This window comes from Rhinolophus ferrumequinum, chromosome 17 (genome assembly GCF_004115265.2).
Source record: "Rhinolophus ferrumequinum isolate MPI-CBG mRhiFer1 chromosome 17, mRhiFer1_v1.p, whole genome shotgun sequence".
Lineage (NCBI taxonomy): Eukaryota > Metazoa > Chordata > Mammalia > Chiroptera > Rhinolophidae > Rhinolophus > Rhinolophus ferrumequinum.
The window spans coordinates 53080304-53101498 of record NC_046300.1 but is presented as its reverse complement, the minus strand read 5'-3'; the positions used below and the strand labels follow the sequence as shown (position 1 = coordinate 53101498).

Sequence of the window (21195 nt, the reverse complement as noted above, 5' to 3'; positions counted from 1 at the left end):
CTGTTCTAGCCACTGTTCTAAAATACAGAGGGTGCCAAAAAAAGAATGTATACAAATTTTAAGAAAGGAAAAAAACTGTATTAAAATATACAATGACAACAAAAGATAAAAGAAAGTCATGTTTGACTTTCTGCAATTACAAGACGTGCTCAAAGTGGTGACCCTCAGCGTCCAGACCCTTCTGATTATTGAGCAACATTAACCCGTGTCAATATCTCTTAAAATGTGTATACATTTTTTTGGCACCACCATATATCAGATACCCTCACAACTGTGAGATAAGTACTATAGATATCCCCGTTTTACAGATGGGAAAACTGAGGACCTGTGAGGTTAGGTCATTAAATCATGGGGTCACTTAGCTGGTGGCGCTGAGATCCAACCCCAGCCAATAGGATAGCACTTCAGACCCTACACCTGCTTGTAGCATTTAAGGAGACCAGTGGCCAGGAAACTACAGAAAAGTCGGTGGGAGACAAGACTAGAAATCAGGACACCGGCTTCTCGCCTTGACCCTGGAAACTCGGGGCCAGGACTCCTGACGCCCGCCGCTAACCTGCGGTGCACCGCCTGCTGCCAGGGCGGGATACCTGCGCCTGCCCTTGCCCCCTCCCCCGCGGCGCCTCAGCCGCCGGCGCTCGGGCCGCGGAGGTAACCTGATCTGCGGCGGGGTTTAGGCCTCGGGGCCGCGTCACCGCCGCGGAGACGCTCGGGCCCCGGACTACGTTCCACTGTGCGCTCCCCGCCCGCAGTGACCGCTCCGCAGTCGGGTGCGCGGGCGCATGGCGCAGCGGCTGAGCGAGAGGCCACGGGGGCCCCGCCGAGGCCACCGGGCTCTACCGGGCCGTGCTGCTCAGGTCGGGTAAGTGGGGACAAAGCCACCTGGCGCCCAACTCTGTGAGAAAGCGAGGAGGGCACGGCGAGTGCTCTGCGTCCAGCCTCTGGCGAGCCCGCCGCCTGCATCCTTCATTGCCCTGCTTTCCTCCTTTCCTTTCTTTCTTTCCTCCCTTCTTTCATTCTTCTTAATTACTTTTCCTTTTTTCTTTCTCTTTTCCTTTCTTTCATTCCTTCTTTCCTTCCTACATTCTTTCCTTTGGGGATCTACCCTTAGATATATTGTTTTATTCTACGTGTGAGCGCGCACACACACACACACACACATACACACACACACACACACACACACACACACCACTCAGTTCCGTGACGACAAAAGTCCTGCGAGGTTCCATCCCCTGGCGGGTCTCGTAAGTGGAGATTCACACAAGCGCGGGAAGGCGTGGGAGCGCGGAAAATCGGTAAGACCGGGGATGCACGCTGCGAGTCAGGAAGGAGCACAGGAACGATTGCTGTCCAGTGAGGTGTTACATTAGATGGAGAGAGGGAGAGAGCAAGTTACGGGAAGAGAGGAATCGTTTTTTCTGTATGTATCATTTCAGGAGAAAAAGAATTGGAAGAAACACATAACTTGTTTTTGAGGATGGGAGTTGGATGACAAGTGTATTTTCTCCTGTATATGCTTTTTGTTTGTTTGAAGTAAACACATATTACTTTTCTACTCAGGACAGTAAGAGATTTTTTAATTAGGAAAATGAAATATGGTCAGTGTACAAATAATGTGGAAAACAGTAATGTAGAGAGAAGAAAGAGAATGACCGCAGTAAGCGTTTAGGTTGTTTCCGGACTTTGTGCTGCAGAGAGGCGTTTAGGGAGGTGAAAATCGGTCTCCTGTGGGTGCGTCCCTGCTAGTTGGGGTACTTGATTAGAAAGTGTTAAGGGAGTTGGGCTCACTGGGCAGCTACCCTCTGCCATGGGCGAGGCGCCCCCCTGCCCTCCCATCCGGCCCCAGCAGCCCAGCCTGCAGACCCCTGGAGCCAAAAGTGCGAGGTGAGCTCTTGGCCGCGCGGCTGCAGCGGTCCTGCCTGCCCCCGTGTGCCTTCCGCTCTGGGACTGATTGCCTTTCTCAGTTAGACTGGTTCCGCGGGGTGGGGAGTGGGGTTGCCCCGCGCTTGGGAACACTGGAACAACGGGTCTCTAAGTCCAAAAACAAGAACTGGCCAAGACTTCAGGACTGGCGGCGCCTTCCTGGGGGAGGGTCTTAAATCTGGCTGAGCCCAGGGAGAAGCTCTCAAATGAGATGACTCTGACTTCAAATCCCAACTCCAGCGATTTCCCTCCCCACCAAGCACTCTTCCTAAATGTCCCCACCCAGTTCCTGTCTTCTCTCAAAGATGAGAAGGGGTATCTCTAATCTGAAACCCCGTGTTCCCTTTAACTTGGAGCTGCCGCTATGAGCCTTCACAACAAAGGTAACATTTTTTGCTTGCAACCCATCCAGACTAGCAGACTTACTGGGCTCATTCCAGGGGCCACATACTTGCCTGGTAACTGTACCACACACTGCGACAAAGCCAGGGAGGGAGCAGAGGACTGTGGCTGGGGCCTCATGGAGGGAACACTTACTCTGGGCTAGGCACCTGCCCCTGGCTCCTTCCTTCTTCACAACCCTACAAGGTCACTGCTAATTGTCATCACCATTTAATAGATGAGGAGACTGAGGCTCAGAGAGCTTAGCCAGCTTGCGCATGGCCCTGCTAAGGGACCTTTTCTATCCCACTAAAGGGTAGAAAACACATTCAAACTTAGACTCATCTATGCCAAAGTCTGCACACCTTCTGAGAAGAGGAATAACGATGGCAAGTGATTGTTAGTCACTTTGTTATTGCCAGTCTCTCTGCAAAATGCTCATCTCATCAACTTCATTCATTTAATTATCCGACCAGTATTTATTGACCACTACTATATGCACTAGGCCCTGTGCAAGGCACAGGGATGGACTGATAAATAGAACAGATTTCTCCCTCCGCTCAGGGAGGTAGGTAGTATTAACCCCTATTTTAAACATGAGGAAACTGAGGCTCAGAAGCTAACGTGACTTTCCTAAGGTCACGAATTCAGTCAGGGCTGGAGCTGAGATTCAAACCCAGGACCATGTGCTCTGGCTGTCTCACACAAGGAGGAGCAAAAAGTAAGAGTGGGGATAAGGAGCCAACTAGGCCCTTTAGGCAAGAGGCAAGAGCCCCCCTCCTTGAGAAGCTTCCAAGACAGGATTATAGAATGAACCCCAAGATGGCAGCCACTTTCATACAGTAGCCTCAAGTCTGTAACACTTTTAGAAAATTTTTCATCCCAAATTATTTACATAATTTCTTAATATTACAATAACACATGTTCACCATGAATATTTTGGGAAATTGAGACGAGGGGGCAAGCCCTTACCCATAATCCCACAAACCAGAAGCAGCCACTGGTGACATTCCATCTTTACTCCGCATCGTTTGGGTTTGTTGTTGTGTTTGTTTCACATTGCTGAAATTGTACTGACTCTAGTCTTTGATTCCCACTTTTTCACTTGGATGAAAATCTTTAATGCTCTTAAAGAGGCTATAGAGATAACAGCTACCCCTTTTGGAGCGCCAAGACTCTGGGGCAGGCACTGTGTGAAGGGCTTCCCAGGGTGTATTTCCTTCATTCCTCAAAAGAACGTCTGCCCATTTTAGAGACGAGGAAACAGGGAGTCGGAGGTCACCTAGCTGACCACCACGAGCCAGGAGTAGTATTGGTGGGGACATCAGAGCCCAGGCTCTGAACCACTGAGCTGGAAAGGTCATCTCTGGGGAATCACTCACGCTTGGCCATGCCTGACACGCTCTGCAGTGCTGTAGTAAGGTCCACCTGCGGTCAGTTACTGGCATCCTACCTGGAGCTCAGGCCAGGATCCTGGCAGGGAGGGAAGCATCTCTCTGCCGCACAGACAGAGGGACACCTTCCCAGGCGCCTGCGAGCTTCAGAGACTCTGCTTCTCCTTTGCAGCCAGAGGGGCAACCAGAGCCTCCATCCCTGCCTGCCAAATAGGGTTGCAGATAAAAGACAGGGTGCCCAGTTAGATTTGAATCTCACATACACAATGGATATATTTTAGTGTCTAAAAAATTATTCATTGCTTATCTGAAGTTCAAATTTCACGGGGCATGCTGCATCCTAGATCCACTCTCCATGTCTTGTCTGGCTACCAGTGAATTAAAATGTGCTGGGAATGGCAGAGAACCCCGGGTCCTTCTGCAGCTAAGAGACCAGATTAGCCATGCCTAATTACAGCTGGGTTGACAGCCAGCTTTCTGAAACAAGACTCTTCGTTCTTCCCCACTTCCCTCCTAAGTCCCTGTTTTGACACTTGAAATCCCTCCACCGGTAAATTCTTCATAGCTCAAACTTGTTGTAAAGGCGACTCGTTCCTTTTATAATCTCTCCATGGATCCCACGACAAGGTTTTCTACCAATGCAGCTCTCCCCCCGTGCCATGTCCTTTCAGCAGAGCATGTAGGGGGTGGGGGGAAGGTTGGCTCCTAGGGCTGCTTTGTGGGTGGCTTCACAGAAACCTCACTGAGGCCTTGAAAAGTGGCCTTGGAGATTTAAACAGAATCCAGGGCTGGGGAGGAAGTTTGGGGTTGCCATGGAAACTTCTTGTCTGATGTTTGTCAGCCCAGATAAGCTGCTCCAGGCGCCTGTCGGCTTGAAGAAAGAGGGGCAACAATGAAAGGAAAGACGTTTTTGGAGTTTTTTTAATCCAGGCTGCAGCCACAGCCCGAGTAGATGCAGGAAAATTCCCCAGCTCCCACTCGTGACTGCCTCTCCTGGTCTTCACTGCCCCCCGCCCTTCCTCTTGACTCCTCTTGTTCCCAAGGAAACACACTGAGAGGGACGAGAAGGGAGTGTGGGAGGGATATGCTCAGCCTTGGGGACCCCTTTCAATCCTCCACAGGACTGAATTCTTCTCCCCAGAGTCTGCCTTTCAGGAGAACAACAAGGCCTGGGAGAAAGCCACACAGACCAAGGCAGGAGGCAGAAACCGGTTTGAATGTGGCCCTGACCTGGAGTAAACTGCTAAAAGGTTCATTTTCCCAGAAGCCTCTATTTTCTAATATTCCAATGGACACGACTGAAGCAGATGTGAATCACAACTACAGTTAGGTGGAAAAGGTTGCTCTGTTTTGTATTGTTAATCTTTATTGCTTTTTTCTGATAGCAAAATAAATATATGTTTGTTTGTTTTTAAGCCACAAACATTCCAGAAATGTAGTGACAAAGGAGAAGGGCCTGTAATTTTATGCCCTAGAAAAGTGTTTCTCAACTCCCGAATGTAAACAATTACCAGGGGGATAGGTTAAAATCCGGATTCCTAAGCCCCTCCCTCATAGGTTCTAAGCCAGAAGCCAGAAGCATGGCCCAGTAATCCCATTTTAACACATTCTAAATGAGGTCTAGTAACCACACAGAGATAAAGTGATCTGGAGCGGACCTCTGTTACAGGTCAGGGTACCTGCCTCCACGTTCGTTCGCTATGCACTGACAGTTGGCCCTTGAACAATACGGTTTTGAACTGTAGTTCAGAACAATGTGGTTTTGAAGGTGTGAATTCTTAGATGTGAATTCTTTTCTATAAATACTGTAAATGTAGTTTTCTTTATGATTTTCTTAATAACATTTTTATCTCTAGCTTACTATACTGTAAGAATACAGCATATAATACATACAACATAAAAAATATGTATTAATCCACTATTTATGTTATCAGTAAGGCTTCTGGTCAACAGTAGGCTATTGGTAGTTAAGTTTCGAGGGGAGTCAAAAGTTCTATGTGGATTTTTCGACTGTGTGGAGGGTCGTGCCCTTAACCCAGGTGCTGTTCAAGGGTCAACTGTTCTAACATTTTTATCTTGGGGAAAAAAGGGGGAGGCGTCACACTACATGTGGTTTTGCAGTTTGATTTTTGATGAAGTGGACATCTTTTCAGGTGAATAACTAGACATGCCATTGACTGCATCCTATTATGGGGTGTAGCATGATCGCTTACTGCTAGGGTACGGCTGGGGAAATGATGGCTGTTGATCACTGATCTCACACTCAGATACATATGCACACCTGCATGTGCACACACACGCAGACACACAAAGCAAGATGGTGCTATGTTTTGGTGTCTGCAATCAACAATTATCACTGAGCACCTGGGTACTAGGACAGGAATACTAAGAAGGGAAAGGGGAGGCCCCTGCCGTCAGGCTGGCAATCTGGTGATGAGCCTGATGGGTTTGTCCACAAGGTGAACAGTAAGAAGAGCTTTAGTGAAAGAAGTACAGTGAGTCCCAGCTGCCTGGGGAAAAGGGACCCAACCTCAGGAGATTCCTACCCAACGCTCCTTGGCTCTCAGTTGTTCTGGGGCTACCCTCAGAGTCTTGCAATAAAGAAAATGCAAAGTAGGGGACTGGAAATGCTGGCATGGGGACTGTCAGAGTCTGCTTCTCTGGAGTGAGCTGGATTACGGGGTTCTGTCTTCTCCAGGTGGTGAGCAGAAGCTGGCAGCTGTCCCCTTCCCCCATGATCCCTCTTATTCCTCCAAATGTCAGAGAGCACTGGGATTAGTTTAGACAAAGCACAGTGGGCCCCAGAAAATGCCCAAAATCGTCATTTGTGGAACAGGACAACGCATGGGACCAGGGGCAGAAAAAGTGCTTTGACAAGAATTTAGCTGTCAGAATTTAGTGAAATTAAGCCACAGCAGGATGGAAAGCTTGGGGAGGCTACCAGTCAGAGTACCTCAAGAAAGGCAGAATTTAGGAGGAGGAAACAAAAAGAAACACATGTTGTTTCCAGAAATTTATTTTCTACCCAAGAACGTGTGACCCTCTAAGTGGCTCCAGAGGGCCAGCTTGGCCAAGACTCCCAGGACATGCCCCCTGCGCCCTCTTCAGCCCTGTCTCCCACCTGCCCCAGAGGCCTTCTTCCAGCACACCACGTTCATTCCCAGCCTGCGGCCTTTGCACTAGCGCTTCTGACTCCCTGGAATACTCTCCTATGTGACTGGTCTCTGTGCTGCTAGCTCCTTAGCACTCAGGCCTCCCTAAAGTGTCACCTTAGGTGCCCACCCTTCCTCAGCTCCCAGTCCCTCCCTTTCACCTCACCCAAGTCTTACTTTCAGTGTAATGTTCGTCACAACTCAACATTTTCTTCTCCTTATGTTAGGTCTGACCCCCGCCCCCGTAATGTAGGTTACCTGAGCACCAGAGAAATAATGTGTCTCATTCACACTGTCTCTCTCTCACTTAGAACAGTTGCCAGGAACATAGCAGATACTCAATAAATGTTGGTTACACCCATAATAGAGGACAAAAATTGCATTTTAATTGCATTTCATGGGCACATATGTTCTGGGCCGCATCACCTTCCAAACAACAAGACTCTTCATGAGAAAGTAAAGGTGGAAGCAGGCCAAGTGTAACTGGTAGATGCCAGCGTCCTGGCTAGAAATGAAGGATAATGATAAAAGCTAGGAAACACTTTCAAATTTTCAAGTGAACACTGATTCTGACATTAGGAGAGTGCCTCCATTACCCAGGTCGCCTCTGGCATCTACAGTCCTTTATTTTCACCTCCATGGCATTCACTCCCGGAGCCAGGATTGTGCAATGCATGTTCTGCCGCGCGAGGTGCTACGTGCCGGGGGCCCTGCCCTCAGGTCACGTGGAGTCCAGTTCTCTCTGCAGGAATCCTGTTTGCTGAGCATTGACTGCGTGCTTTCACTAATGTCATCTCGCCTATGTTTCCTCCCAACCACCGTGGTGTTCTCCACATTTGACAAACACAGAAACAAGGCTCAGGGGTACTGAGTGGCAGCAAAGGGGCTGGTGCCCGAGTCAGGCTGACCCCCGGGCCTGCTCCCCTGCTCTGGCCCAGAGCCTGCTAGCTTCCACTCCCCACACACTCTCCTGGGCAGCTCGTTGGCTGCTCTCTGAAGTTCAGATGAAGTTCAGGGGATTGAGGAAGTAACGTATATACGTTGTTTTTGACCCATCAGCGGATGACCAAACACCGACCCACTGTTGCCCCCTCCCCTTACCCCCTGGCGTTCGTTCTCCTGAAGAATTCGGCCCTGCAGCAGGAAGCTCGGCTTCCCTTCCGTGAGGGCAGTGCTGGAATGCATTCTTGCCGACCTCCCATTGGAAACAAGGGAAATGCCTCCTCGCTCAGAACAAAGCTTGGCATGTGCTGATTCCTCAGCAATCTGACAAAATACGTACTTATTTGTGTGTCTCGAGCGTGTGGCTTGGACACGGTGTTCCACATCGTGGATCTGGCCCTGCACCAAGTGAAATAGCTGTTACTATAGTAACAGTTCCTTTTTATTGATACCAGAATAAACAGGAATGCAGAGCTACCTCACTGTTGGCACATTTCAGCTGCCTGCGATTTCCAAGGGTTTAAGAACCGCCCTGCGGAGGCGGCCCTCCTCGCTAGTCTGGGCCTTCCCCGTGAAGTGAGGAGCCCAGCAACACTGCCGCGAGTTTCCTTCCCGACGACGCTGCTGAGAAGTAAGACCATTTCTCTTCTGTTTCACCTGCTGTCGAGCGGGGTGCTGTGCCTGGAGGAGGTGCGAGGTTAGGCGGGCAGCCGCGGAGCACCGGGGTGGGCTGTCAGGGCAGTTGAGCTGTTTGAGCTCAGGTCCCCAGGCCATGTCCCCCATCTGGGAAATGACTCGGAAATGCCTCCTGGCACCCTGGGCATGGGAGAAAGGATAGAGGCGAAGTGGAGGGAGCAGCGAGATACCTTCCCATTCTTGTTGATCTCTTGTCTTCTAAATCCTCAGGTGCATCTGAGTTTATGCATGATTATGACCTCATCCAAGTTCATTATCGTACAGTATGGCGGTTTCCATTCTCTTCATGACTGATAGACTAAAGGCTGCAGGGTGGCACCACTGGGAGAATACAGGCTTTGGCGTCAGAGCTCAGCTTCAGATTCTAGTGCCTTCATTCGCTGGCTGTGTGCTCTGGGGAAATTAGATGACCCTCAGAGCCTCAGTTTCTTAATCTGTAAAAGGTATAACGATAGTACCCCGCCTGAATCTGTTGTAAGAATGTCACGAGATGTACCTGCAGGGTGCTTAGCACAGTAGTGGCACATTGCAGCAGGAACACGCTAACCGCCCTGCCTTTCTGCTGAATTTGGCCTTGCATTTCGTAGTACGAGGCCAGAAGTCTGGTCTGGGCCACAAAATCAGGAGTTATAGGATTGGGCATGTCACTTTTTGGAACTGCTACCAAATCGGAGTGGTTTCCCCGCTCTGAGGCACCCCCAGCACCTGTGTCTCAGGTGCCTTGGATCCTAATGGCTCTTAGTTCTGTTGGTGGTAAGTACCTGCCGGGATCTTTCCCCTGAGGCATCTGCCGAGCGGAATGGTTGGCATCATGCCACTGGGGGGCCAGCAGGAATATCTGGTCTGTTGACACCTGTCCCTGACCAACTGCACAACACTCTCCACCAACCTTGCTAAGGACTTTCCATGTCCAGCCCTAGACTCTGCTATGGAATTGATTCAAAAGCCAGAATGGCTCCTCACAAACTAGAAGGTCACAGTTCACCCCAGCAAAATGTTCAGGACGTTTGTCTTGAGTCATTTTCTCATGGGGTGGGGAGGCTGCATCCAGATGGACAAGCAGTGGCCACATGCTGCTATGAGATCTGGAGAAGTTCTTTGGTTGCTGGCCAGTGAAATACAAGTGGGCACTTACCACACAGGAAGGAAAAGCAAGAAGGGTTAGGAGATCCGGTGGCCACGCTTGTCACTTTTACTGGATGCCCCTTTCTCCTTTGCCAGTGGTTTATTTAAAAGCCTGTCTTTCTCTGCCCTCCACCTCATGAAATGGTGATGAAACAAGGTCTGGCTATGTTCTGAACTGAGCAGCTTGAACAGGAACAAGGGCGGGGGGAGGGCAGAGGAATGGAGACTGACCACTACCCCAGGGAGGGAAGACCACCAGCTGGTCCCCTCCTAAACAAAGACCAGCAATAGGCAGACAGGCCTGTGGGGTCTGGCTAAAGCCCAAAGCTGCTGGGGCCTGGGCTGGAGCTCCCCGGCGAATTTGTATTTCATATGGGCTGGCAGTCCTCTGATACGAGGCTTCTGTTTTCTCATCTATAAAATGGGCTCACATTGCCTCTTCATTGGGGTTTCTTGAGTATCCAGAGAAAAGTGATGTAAACCGCTTTGTTAACTGAAAGACACTTTGTGCCCGAAAGACAGTGGAGTGGTAGAGCACACTGAATTTGGAATCTGAAGGTCCCAGCTTTGTCATTTATTCTGTGTATCCTGGGACAAGTAGCTTGGCCTCCCTGAGCCTCGGTTTTCTCATCTACGGAGTGGGAATAATGAAATAGTACCGCTGGTTGCCTGTTAGGGCAATTGCAAAATCCAAATGGAGGTGAGTGAGCTTTCATCAGATGCCGAGTGCACATCACAGGTCCCCTCAGGACAGGACCACGGGATGTGTTCAGTGAGCGTCGCTCTGCCAGGCACTGGGCTAACCCCCTCATGCACATTCTAGCATTTCACCTCCAAACAGCCCCATGAGTAGGTATTGCCGTTAACCCAGAGAGGTTAAGCTATTCACCCAAAGTCACACAGCTAGGAAGGGGTATGGCCATGATTCAAACCCAGTCTGTCTCTGAAACAGATCTGTCTTAACCACTTTGTTTTATGGGTTCATGTGCCATGTTTTTTAATGGATACCCTCAAAGACAGAACCAGGACCACCAGGAGGGGAAGGGCCGATGAAGGGGACATAAAGTCCTTAGCGTAGGGCCCCCCAGCTATGTTCAGGATGAACTGTGACCTGGGTCTCCATCAGTGCCACTTCCTTCCATCTCTCCTTATTGCTCTCCTGTGGCCAGTGGGTGCCAGTGTCTGGTTTCAAAGCTGCCACCCTAACATTAGCCACACGTGGCCAGCATCCTGGTGAACTCACCTTGGGAGTAGTTAGTGATCCCAGCTGAGCCTTGTCTGGAGTGGGGCAGACAGCCTGCAGAGCCTCTGGGGAGGAGCTGTGGGACCTCTTGGGTCATCAGCAGAACCACGGAAGAGCCAAGTGAGAAGCTCCGATCCCTCCTCTGACCTATTATTACCCACCTACCCCCGCCCCCGCCCCCGGAATATGAGGTCAGTCCCACAGCCTGCATATTAAGTGAGAATGATTTGCCCATCTCGTAGTCACGTACTGGCTGCCTGTATCCAGTGCCCTGCACTTTAGCTCATCATCCTCAGAGCATCTGGATTGTACACAGGGGGAGAGTCCCGGTATTAAAGACCCATCCAAAGTCACACAGCTACTAAGAACTATGACCGTAATAAGATGCATCCACGGTAACCAAGCCAACCAGTCAGCTGAAATCACCAGGCCAAGGCCAAAAAGCTTGCTTTTTTTCTTTTTAACTCCATGGTTTACAAAGTTGGCTATCTATTAGTATCACTTGGGGAGCTTTTTAAACATCCCAAAGGCCAGGCTACCTCCCAGGCCAGTTAAATCAGAATCCTGGGGTGGGACTCAAGCACTGGTATTTTTCAAACTTCCTCTGGTGACGCCCATGTGCAGCCAGAGTTAAGATCCCTGATGTAACCAGTGCAGTTTTTAAGGAGGATGAGGCAGCTCCATCCAAGACTAGGAATGGGATTTATTAATAGTAATTGTTAAAAACGACTAACGGGGTGGCCACCGTGCACTTCCAGGGGCCCCATTCATAGTTGACAAGAACGCACAGCCTGCCTTGCTGTATGTGGCTGCCCTGGGAGCCAGCACTTAAGACTCCTACACTCGACTCCGTGCTAGGCACTTGCCGAGCTCCTTACAAGTGTCACCTAGTTTATTGTGCAACAACCTCATGGAGACGGGTGCTGATCAGGAGCAGCTGTCACACCTGCCCAGCTCTGCTGTTCTGGCAGAAAGCAGCCAAAGGCAACAAGGAATCAGTGGGCATGGCTGTGTTCCAAAGGGTTGGATTTGGTCCAAAGGCTGTAGTTTGCGGGCTCCTGCTGCAGAGGGCAGGTAAACTTGCCCAAAGCTAAGAAGGGACAGAGCCAAAATTCAATCCAGGTCCTAATGGCTCCAACATCCTATACACCTAAAGCTCTTCATTCTGCATTTCTTTGACGACCAGTGACAGATACTCACTAGCCAGCCACTTGACGGTCTCCTCCACCCCCCGACCCCCGCTTCCTGTCCCTTCCTCTGGGCAGACATCTTTTTTCTTTTCAGAGATGACCTAATGGTCACCTCACCTCTTCACCCATCGTGGCCACTTGCCCAGAGTCTGAGATCTCGCAGGACACCCCAGCAGCGTGAGAGACCCGGCCACAACTGCCCTGGGGATGGTCCCCACCTGTGGTCTGGAGGCCCTGCAGAGCCCAGGAGAACCCAGATTTTCTCCGCTTAGCACCTGGCTTTGTTGAGCAGCCTTTTTTGTTCCAGTATCTTTGTGAAGCTCTTCCACGCAGGGGCCTCTTTTATTAACCTAAGAGGCAGGAAGGCTGGTTCAGCAGCCCTCTAAGCCCTGCGCCCTGCCACACACACGTGCACACATCTCACACGTTTGCTGGAGGAGTTCACACTAACTGGCGAAGGCAGCGGTTTCCCCAGCCTGCAGCTCTGGGCCTAAGAACTGACCACATCCTTAAGGATCCCTGCTGATTTTATTGACAACGACAAAAAGGCCTGGAGCAGATCTTTGAGCAGAGCTGGTCACTAATGGGACTGGGGTGAAGGACTGGCTACATAATTTGCAAGGCCAGTGCACAATGGGAATGCAGAGACCCTCTAGGCACGACCCTACATGACAGACTGAGTCCCACTGGCGTGGTGGGGCCTAGCTTCGGGGCGGCAAACCCATTGGCTAACTGGTGACCTATGGGTGAATGGTCTCAGCCTGGCCAATCAGATGTTTTCCTCTGCACTTGAACCAAGAGACAGATGCCCATTGGTAGTGAAAAAACCAGTCATAAAAAATTCCCCAAACCTGCTGACAGTTTTTCCCCACACAGCGGCGAGTGACCTTTTAAAAATCGAATCAGAGGCGGTCTTTCCACCATTTGAACCCACTCGTTCGGCCTCACTCCACTCTCCCCGTCGCTCTCTCAGGCCACTCCAGGGACACTATGCCTTTTTGTTCCCTGAACAGATGAAGCTTGTTCAAGGTACATGCGTCACATATGCTGTTCCCTGTGCCCCCAAGCACCCCTCCTCCTTCTCAACCGTCAGATGTTAAAGGTGCGCATCCTCTGGGAGGCCCTCCCCTGCACTTGGCTGAAGGTGGGTCCTCCTGTTCGTCCCTATCCCAGCTCCCCTCGTTCCTTCAGCGGGTTCCTCGAAAGTTGTGATCGTGTGTACTGTCTGCCTCCCTAGGAGAATGTCAGCTCCGTGAGAGTGGGAACCTTGCTTCCTTAGTTCACCTCTGTGTGTCCAGTGTCTACAATGATACCTGGCAAATTATAGGAACTCCAACATGTTGTAGAATGAATGATTTTATTGTGTACTTTCTCAATGGTCATGCCTGTTATGCAGGAGCTCTTGGTTTGGTGTATTTATTTTGTATCTGGCCACATTATTGAACTCTCTCATTAGTTCCAAATGCTTTTCTGTTAATCCATTTGGGAATTCTGGATCTATAGTGATGTCTTATGTAAATATTAATTCTGCCCTCTTCTTTACTAAGTTGTACAACTTACTTCTGTTTCCCGCCTTATCGCTTTGGCAACATACAGGTAGTTGTTTTAAAGGTGGTGTGGCTGATGACAATTCTGAAGCTCTGGAAGGTTTGGAGCACAAAGGTACTAAGGGAGGACGAATAGCCAAGGAGCTGCAGCAATTATTTAAGTGAGGTGTGACAACGGCCAGGATAAGATGAGAGCTGAGGACATAGGAAGGAAAGAGTGCCGCTGAGAATTACTCAGAAAAACGATTGGTGGCACTTGGTAACCAGAATAGGCAGCAGCCAGAGGAAAAATTCCCCAAACTCCAATCTGAATCAGGGTATTCTAATGCATTGGCTCCCAGACAACTTAATTCCATAAATTAAGAAAATATCCACATTTCTAAACAGGGAGAGAATTGATATAGCCAACTGTTTATTTTGTCAAGTGCCTATTTTTAACTAAATACTACCATAATCATTTTTTAAGAACCAAAAAATTGGGAAAGACATAACCTAGAAACAAACAGCCTTATGAAAAAGAGGAGAATTAGAATTCTCATTTTAGAAACAGTTCTGAGAATGTGAATTCGAGAAAAAAAATTAGCAGATATGTTTCTATGCTCTGACATTTAGTCTGGCTACATCAAAATATCTTACACTAATGAACACTTTTTCCCATTTACACAGCACCTTTACAAATATGTTCTCACTTAATCCTATCAGCACAGTGTACAGTTAAAATAGAAATGCTAAACGTGTATCTGGCATGCCACCGTTTGCAATGCAGTCTCCCCTTTGATGCCTACGTTCCCTTACATGTCACCTTGCAATTTACACCCCATCAAACCCCTCCTCTGATATTTTCCAACCCCACTGAACTATTACCCACTTCCAGAATTTTGCACAGACCACCATCCCTACCTAGTTTACTTGGAGAACTCCTGTTTATCCATAAAACCCCACTCAGGCAGAAAATAGCTTTCGTCGTCTTCCTAGTAGGGTACGGGGAGAAGTGAGGGTCTGTCCATAGGCAATGGTGGTCCTCAAGAGGGGGCACTGAAGCCTGGTGTGTGAGGTGGGGACACACCCCCTTAGTTGCCACATGGAAACACATGCCTTAAGGCACGGGTTCCCCAAGACCAACCTCCATGAGCCTCAGTTTTGCTCGTCTATACAACTTCAAAGTTTCTATTATCAATTACCAACAAATATTAATTGAGTGTCTACTACATACCACACCAAGCACTGCCAGTGCCTGGCATATAGTAGAGACTCAACCTCAGAAAAGCAGGACTCATGAAGGGGCAGAGCCAATGCCTAAATTTTCCCTCTAATTACTATAAGCAGCTAATGGCCAGGCTGTGTCACCCCCGTGAGATTTTTTTCTTAAGAAATCTCCCTCTCTCTCTCTCTCTCTCTCTCTCTCTCCTCTCTCTCTCTCTCTCTCTCTCAATCTCTCAATCTCTCTCTCTCTCTCTCTCTCTCTCTCTCTCTCTCTCTCTCTCTCTCTCTCTGGTGTGTGTGTGTGTGTGTGTGTGTCTGCACTTGCTTTTGGGTACTTCAAGGATATGTAGCCAGCTTGTTGAGAAGGGATCTCTTCTGCCTGAATTACAAGTAAATTGACAAATTTCAAGCTGCTATGGTGGAAGTGAGACCATCCAGGCAGACACCTGCATTAAATATGACAACCATCCCTGTGCAATTACGGACAAAGCAGTCTTGGGATTTTATACTCTCCTCTTTGATCCAGAGAAACAGAAAAGCTGGATGCTTCCACAGGAGAATTTGGAATTATGGATAGGGAAACTGAACAATAAGGGGTGGTATTTTCTTTTAATCACAGCATTTATCCAAATTTTCTTTAACAAGTACGTATTGTTCTTTCTTAAATATCTTTTTATGATACAAGCTCATTGAAAAACAGAAACTCAAAACATAATTCCTTTTATAGAAGGGAAACTTTTTTTTCAAAGTCAGGCCAAAAACATTTGCACGTGTCAACCTGTATTTTGTGACTCAGTAGCACTTTACCTCTATACCCCACTTTACAACTATCATTTCCAATCCTTACAAACCTGTGCACAGGGTCAGTTATTTCCATCTCACAAATGAGGAGACTAAGGCTCAGAAAGTCAGCTAGCCTTCCCAGGGCTGCACAGTAACAGGTGGCCAAGGTTCCTCACCATCCAAAACCCTCGCCTTCAACTGTGCCCACGGGATGAATGAGATCGAGGACCCAGCTCTGACCAACTCCCCCACCCATCTCTACAGCCTCGATGTACTCGGAGATCCAGAGGGAGCGGGCGGACATCGGAGGCCTGATGGCCCGGCCTGAGTACAGAGAGTGGAACCCGGAGCTCATCAAGCCCAAGAAGCTGCTGAACCCTGTGAAGGCCTCCCGGAGCCACCAGGAGCTGCACCGAGAGCTGCTCATGAACCACAGAAGGTGGGAAAGGAGCTCGGCTGCTGCTCCCCGGCCAGCACCTCCTCAGGCCTGCTGGGGTGTGGGAAGGTGCCCATCATGGAAGGCAGGCCTGGCAGTCATCCTGGGGCTCCTGGAGACTTGAGAAAGGCTGAGGGTGCCCCATGTGGTCACCACCAGAAATCATGAAGGTCCAAAAGCCCTGTTCTCCCTCCCAACCACCCACTTTGTGCCTGCCATCCACATGCATTTACTGAGCACCTACTATGTGCCAGGCACTGTGCCAGACCTGGGGGTACAAGAAGAAATGTTCCTGCCCTAACAGAGGAAATGAATGTATAACCAGATGGTATGATGGGTGCTTTGATGGGGTATGTTCCCAGCAGATGGATGAGCATGTACAAACAGGCAGGAAACCGAGTAGCTCAGTGTGGCTGGGGCACAGATTGTAAGGTAAGCCAGAGGAGAAGAGTCGCAAGCCCCGGTATCACAATCCTGGAGGAGGCGTCAGTGGAGCAGGGAGGCTGGGGGATGCAGTGAGAAAGACAGACTTGAGGTGACAGGGCTGGAACTTAGCAACTGAGAAAATGTAGAGAGGGGAGGGAAGCTGAGCCTCCCTCCCCTTCCAGGCCTGGGAAATAACCTCCCAGCTCACCAACGCCAGGATGAAGGCGGCGGCGCCTTCCCAGCTCCCTCTACTGGCCGCTGTTAGTATTGGCGCGGGCTGTGATTTTCATTCTTGTTTTCAGCTGCGCCGCCAACAGGTAACATTTTGTAGTCTTGGTGTTGTTTTGGTTTTTTTCCACTTAGCATATCATGAGAATTTCTCTGATTGCCTTTTAGAGTCATCACTTTTAATGTCAAAACACATCACCACAATTTTTAAAAAAGCCTAAAGACAAATCGGGAAATATTTGCAATACAAATAACAAAAATTAATATACTGTGTATACACATCTCTTACAAATTCATAGGAGAAAAATGAACAAAATATAGGTAGAGTTAGTTCACAAAAGAGGAAATGCAAATAGCTGGTAAACATCTCAAAAAATGTTCGATGTGACTAATAATCAAACAAATGAAAATCAAATATTATTTCTTGCCTACCAGATTCTCAAATCAAAAAGACTGGATGGTGATGGTGGGGAGAAATAGACACCCTTGTATAGGGTGACAGAAGTATAAGTTGGATAACCTTTTCTAAGAGGGGACAGATGGGAATATGTGTCCAAAAAGTTTTAAAGGAGCCTGACCCAGCAATTCCACCTCTAGAAAATATAAGCTGAGAAAATAACCTCAAATAACATAAAACCTGGTCTCCGCAGTCAGACAGGCCTGGGTGCAAATTCTCACTCGGCCGCTCCGTAGCGGTGAGTTGGCCGGTGTCTTAAGTCCTAGAAGCCTCACTCGCCTTCTCTGCAAAATGGGACAGTAAGGGCTCCACCTCTGGGGCTGCCAGGGGGATTGTGTGAGAGAACAGTGTAGGTTGGTGTCACTACAGGGTGTAGCCCTGAGACAGGGTTGCGGGAAGTTGGGGTCTCCTGACGGCTTCTCCCACCCCAGGGGCTTGGGCGTGGACAGCAAGCCAGAGCTGCAGCGTGTCCTGGAGCACCGCAGGCGGAACCAGATCATCAAGAAGAAGATGGAGGAGCTGGAGGCGAAGCGGCTACAGTGCCCCTTTGAGCAGGAGCTGCTGAGACGGCAGCAGAGGCTGAACCAGGTGTGGGGTGGGGGGGTCCCCTAGCGCCAGCCCACTCCTCCTCCAAGAATGTCTCCTGGCCCAGGGAAGGGCTCTGCATGAGGCCGCAGCTGGGAAGAGGGAGGAGGTGGAGCAAACTGACTGGACCACGAGTCCACCACTAGGTTGTGTCCTCACTCTGCTGCTCACTTCACTGTGTGACTTTGGGCCAGAGTCCCCTCGCTGAGCCTGTTTCCTCACTGGCCCAATCTATTGCATATTGATTCTGATTTCATTCTCACAACTGCCCTGTAAACCAGATGGCATTCCCATTTCAGAGATGGGAAACCTGAGGCCCAGAGGAGGTAAGCAATTTGAACTAGGCTTCACCAGGAGCACTTAGTCTCATGCTCTGTCCCCTCAGCTACCAGGCTGGTGGCAAAATTGATCCCTGGTTCTGTTTCCCCAGAGAGGACCCTTGGTCCAAACCCAGTGGCTTTTGAGACTCAGAATTCCCCTAACCCCACCCACTTCACACCTCTGCTTCTCTCTCCTTCAGCTGGAAAAACCACCCGAAAAGGAAGAGGACCGTGCCCCTGAATTTATTAAAGTCAGGGAAAACCTGCGGAGAATCACCACGCTGACAAATGAAGAAAGAGTGCTGTAAAGCTGGCTGTTGAAGATCCGCCTCCCCCTCGCCCCCAGACACACATACAACCCTCCCTTGGTCCCCACACCCTCCTCCAGTCCTTCTGTCTGGCAGCCCTGGACCTTGGGACATCTGTGATGTTCACGCTTGCTCCTGTAAAAATGCATTGCCCCAGAGAGCCTGCCCGTCCAACCACTCCCACGCCCCCAAAGCTGGGGATCCCTAAGCTCCCAGGACTTTCCTTCTGAACACTCACCCCTCCTGCTCCAAGAGGAAGGCACTGCTGGGAAAACTTTCACAAGACACCTCTCCCTAAAGGGGCTTCAGAGTCCTGATGAGAGTTTTTCTAGAAGCGTTGAGAAAAGGACAGGGTCCTGCCTGGTCTGACCAGCCCTCTGTTCTGCCCAGGCCCCAGGGGGCCCTGCTTCTCTGGGCCCAACTCACAGGTCTCAGAGAACCTCCCAAACCCTGGTTTTACCTGCAGCCAGGTTTGGGGCAACTAAGGGAGCATCTCGGGGCACCTGCATTGAAAGCCAACCGAGGGGAAAACGGTTCAAGTGCAGCTGTCCTTGAAGAAGGGCAAGGCAGGCCTCAAGTGGCCTTGGGGCTCAGGCCATGCCAGGTGGGAAGGGTACTAAGAAAGACATCTTAGAGTTTGCCAGCCTTACTCCCATACCCATGCTTTACAGTATTTTCTCCTCTCCACAGCCCTCCCTGCCCGGTCCTTGTACCCATACCTAGCCAGGGCTGCAGCCTCCCTGCTCCCAGAAGTCCAGAACTGTGCTTCTCAAGCTTTATTGTGCCTGCGAATCACTAGGGATCTCGTTAAATTACAGCTTCTGATTCAGTAGCTCTGGGATGGAGGCTGAGATTCTGCATTTCTAAGAAGTTTCTAGGCTCCTGCACAGAGCACCACATTCTAAGTAGAAGGCTAGAGCATCCGAGAGTGCTAAGTATTGGAAACATCATCTCAGAAACCATCTCTGTCCCCCAACTCCCATGGACCTCTGCCATGGGGGTTCCCACCCGCCTCTGCAGCCCCCAGGGCTCTTTATTATCCAGCCCACCCCAGGACCCCAGGCCTGAGAAGTCTTTTAACTCCTAGAAAATTGTCAGGTATGTGACTGTGGTTTTCAACAGAGATGTATATAATTGCCAATCTGCATTTCTTACCACAGTGTTGTGATGCAATTCTAGTCAAAAAAAAAAAGTGGTTTTTTGTTTTGTTTTACCTTTTCCTATAGCCTATGGAGAGCAAATATCCAGTGATTTCAATAGGCTTCTGGAAATACAAACAAACGGTTTGAAGACCCCACTGCCATTCCTTTGAGTCCCCATTTTCAGCCTCTGAACCCAAGACCCGCCCCCTACCTGGTTTCTGTCACCTGGGTCGGCTCCAGTGACTTTACCCATTTTTCTTCCTCAAAAATCCCTCCATGCGATACTAAATGTTTTCATCTTTTGCTGCCATCCCATTTTTAAAGATTTAGACAATGAACAAGGCCTGTTTCTTTTTCCCCTGAAGAATAAAACCCCTGCCTTTGACTTTGTAAACCTGTCAGTTAGGGTGACAGTGCTGGAAAAGCATTTTTCACACACATACCCACCCCCAACCCCAAACTGCCAGAAAGAACTATCCCTGGGATGCTGTTTGATTTTTGGACCAGAAGTGGGCCTTACAAGAGGAACGAGGTCATCCTGGTCTTCTGCCTAATGGTGGTTTGAGGGTGACCAAACATGTTGTCCTTTTCCTGTGTGTGGGGCCAGTGTAGGCGTGTAAATAGAAACATGCTGTGTGAGTGTGTGTGTGTGTGTGTGTGTGTGTGTGTGAGTGAGCACTGAAAGGCTCTCGAAGGTGACTGTCTTAGTGAGAAAATGGTGCTGCTATTTTAAATGTCTGCCAGGTAAGAGTGACGCTAGTGACGCATCATCCCTAAAAAAGACCACCACTTTCCCAAAGAAGCCGCCGCAGCGGTCTGTGTGTCATTCAGACATGTGAAGAGAAGCAAGACCAAGAGTCTAGGCTGGAATAGGCCTCTCCAAGAGAATGCTCGGATTTCACTCGGTCGTCACCGCGTGCCCGTGGAGGCAGCAAGTCATGGAGACAAAGCTCCAGAAGTAGAGGGGACCTCAAGTACCACGTTGTCCAGTGGAGACACAGCAGACACCCTCATTCACTCCCCAATGGTCAGTCCCAACTCCTCTAGCCACTCCTCACGGTAGAGATTGTAAATCCAGATTCTCACTGTGTCAGCCTCCTGTGCTGCTTGGGGTGAGTGTGGAACCAGGTATGGCCAGTGAAATTTAAGAGGAAGTCTACAGGGACTTCTGGGAAAGCTTATGCGGTTCTGACGAAAGAGACAGACATGGGTGACACCTCTCTGCCCCTCCCTCCTTCCTGCCCTCATTGAGGATGTGATGGCTGGAGCCACAGCAGCCTTCCTGCTACAATGAGGAAAAGACCAAGAGACTCTCAAAGCCACGGGCCCTCTCATCACTTGACCAAGCCAATGCCCACAGCCGCCCTCCTCCAGAATTCCTGTAAATAAAAATAAACCCTCTTCGTGTAAGCCATTGTTTGTCGGTCTCTGTTACTCACAGACAAAAACATTCCTGACACAGAAAGGCAGCCCTGTTGCCTAGAATTACCTGCAGACTGTACTGCAAGTCCAGACTCATCTTTCCCATCAGAAACCTGTGAGATCAGGATCCCCCGCAGCAGTGCCTGGAATGTTTTTCTACATTTTCTCCAGATGGAGCCTACATGGCACCAGTCTGAAAACTGGTATTTGGACACCACTCACCCACACATCATTCAATAAACATTTGCTGAGTGCCCGCTCTGTGCCAGGAAGCACGCCATGTGCTGGG

General features: G+C 49.6%; 1 protein-coding gene across 7 annotated transcripts in view; it reads left to right on the top strand.

The window, feature by feature from the left end:
• Positions 1-20898, top strand: part of FAM107A (family with sequence similarity 107 member A) — a 57081-nt gene extending 36183 nt beyond the window's left edge. For 2 of the 7 annotated variants that reach the window (XM_033132753.1, XM_033132757.1), the window contains 3 exons: positions 15847-16021; positions 17561-17717; positions 18235-20898. In XM_033132753.1, the coding sequence (XP_032988644.1) occupies positions 15847-16021; positions 17561-17717; positions 18235-18342 (440 nt within the window). In that variant the 3' untranslated portion in view covers positions 18343-20898. Of the gene's footprint in view, positions 1-545; positions 863-1279; positions 1299-8250; positions 8486-13062; positions 13194-15846; positions 16022-17560; positions 17718-18234 lie in introns of those variants that run through there. The other 5 variants (XM_033132752.1, XM_033132754.1, XM_033132758.1 and 2 more) reach the window with 5 other exon arrangements.
• The last annotated feature ends 297 nt before the right edge of the window (positions 20899-21195 follow it).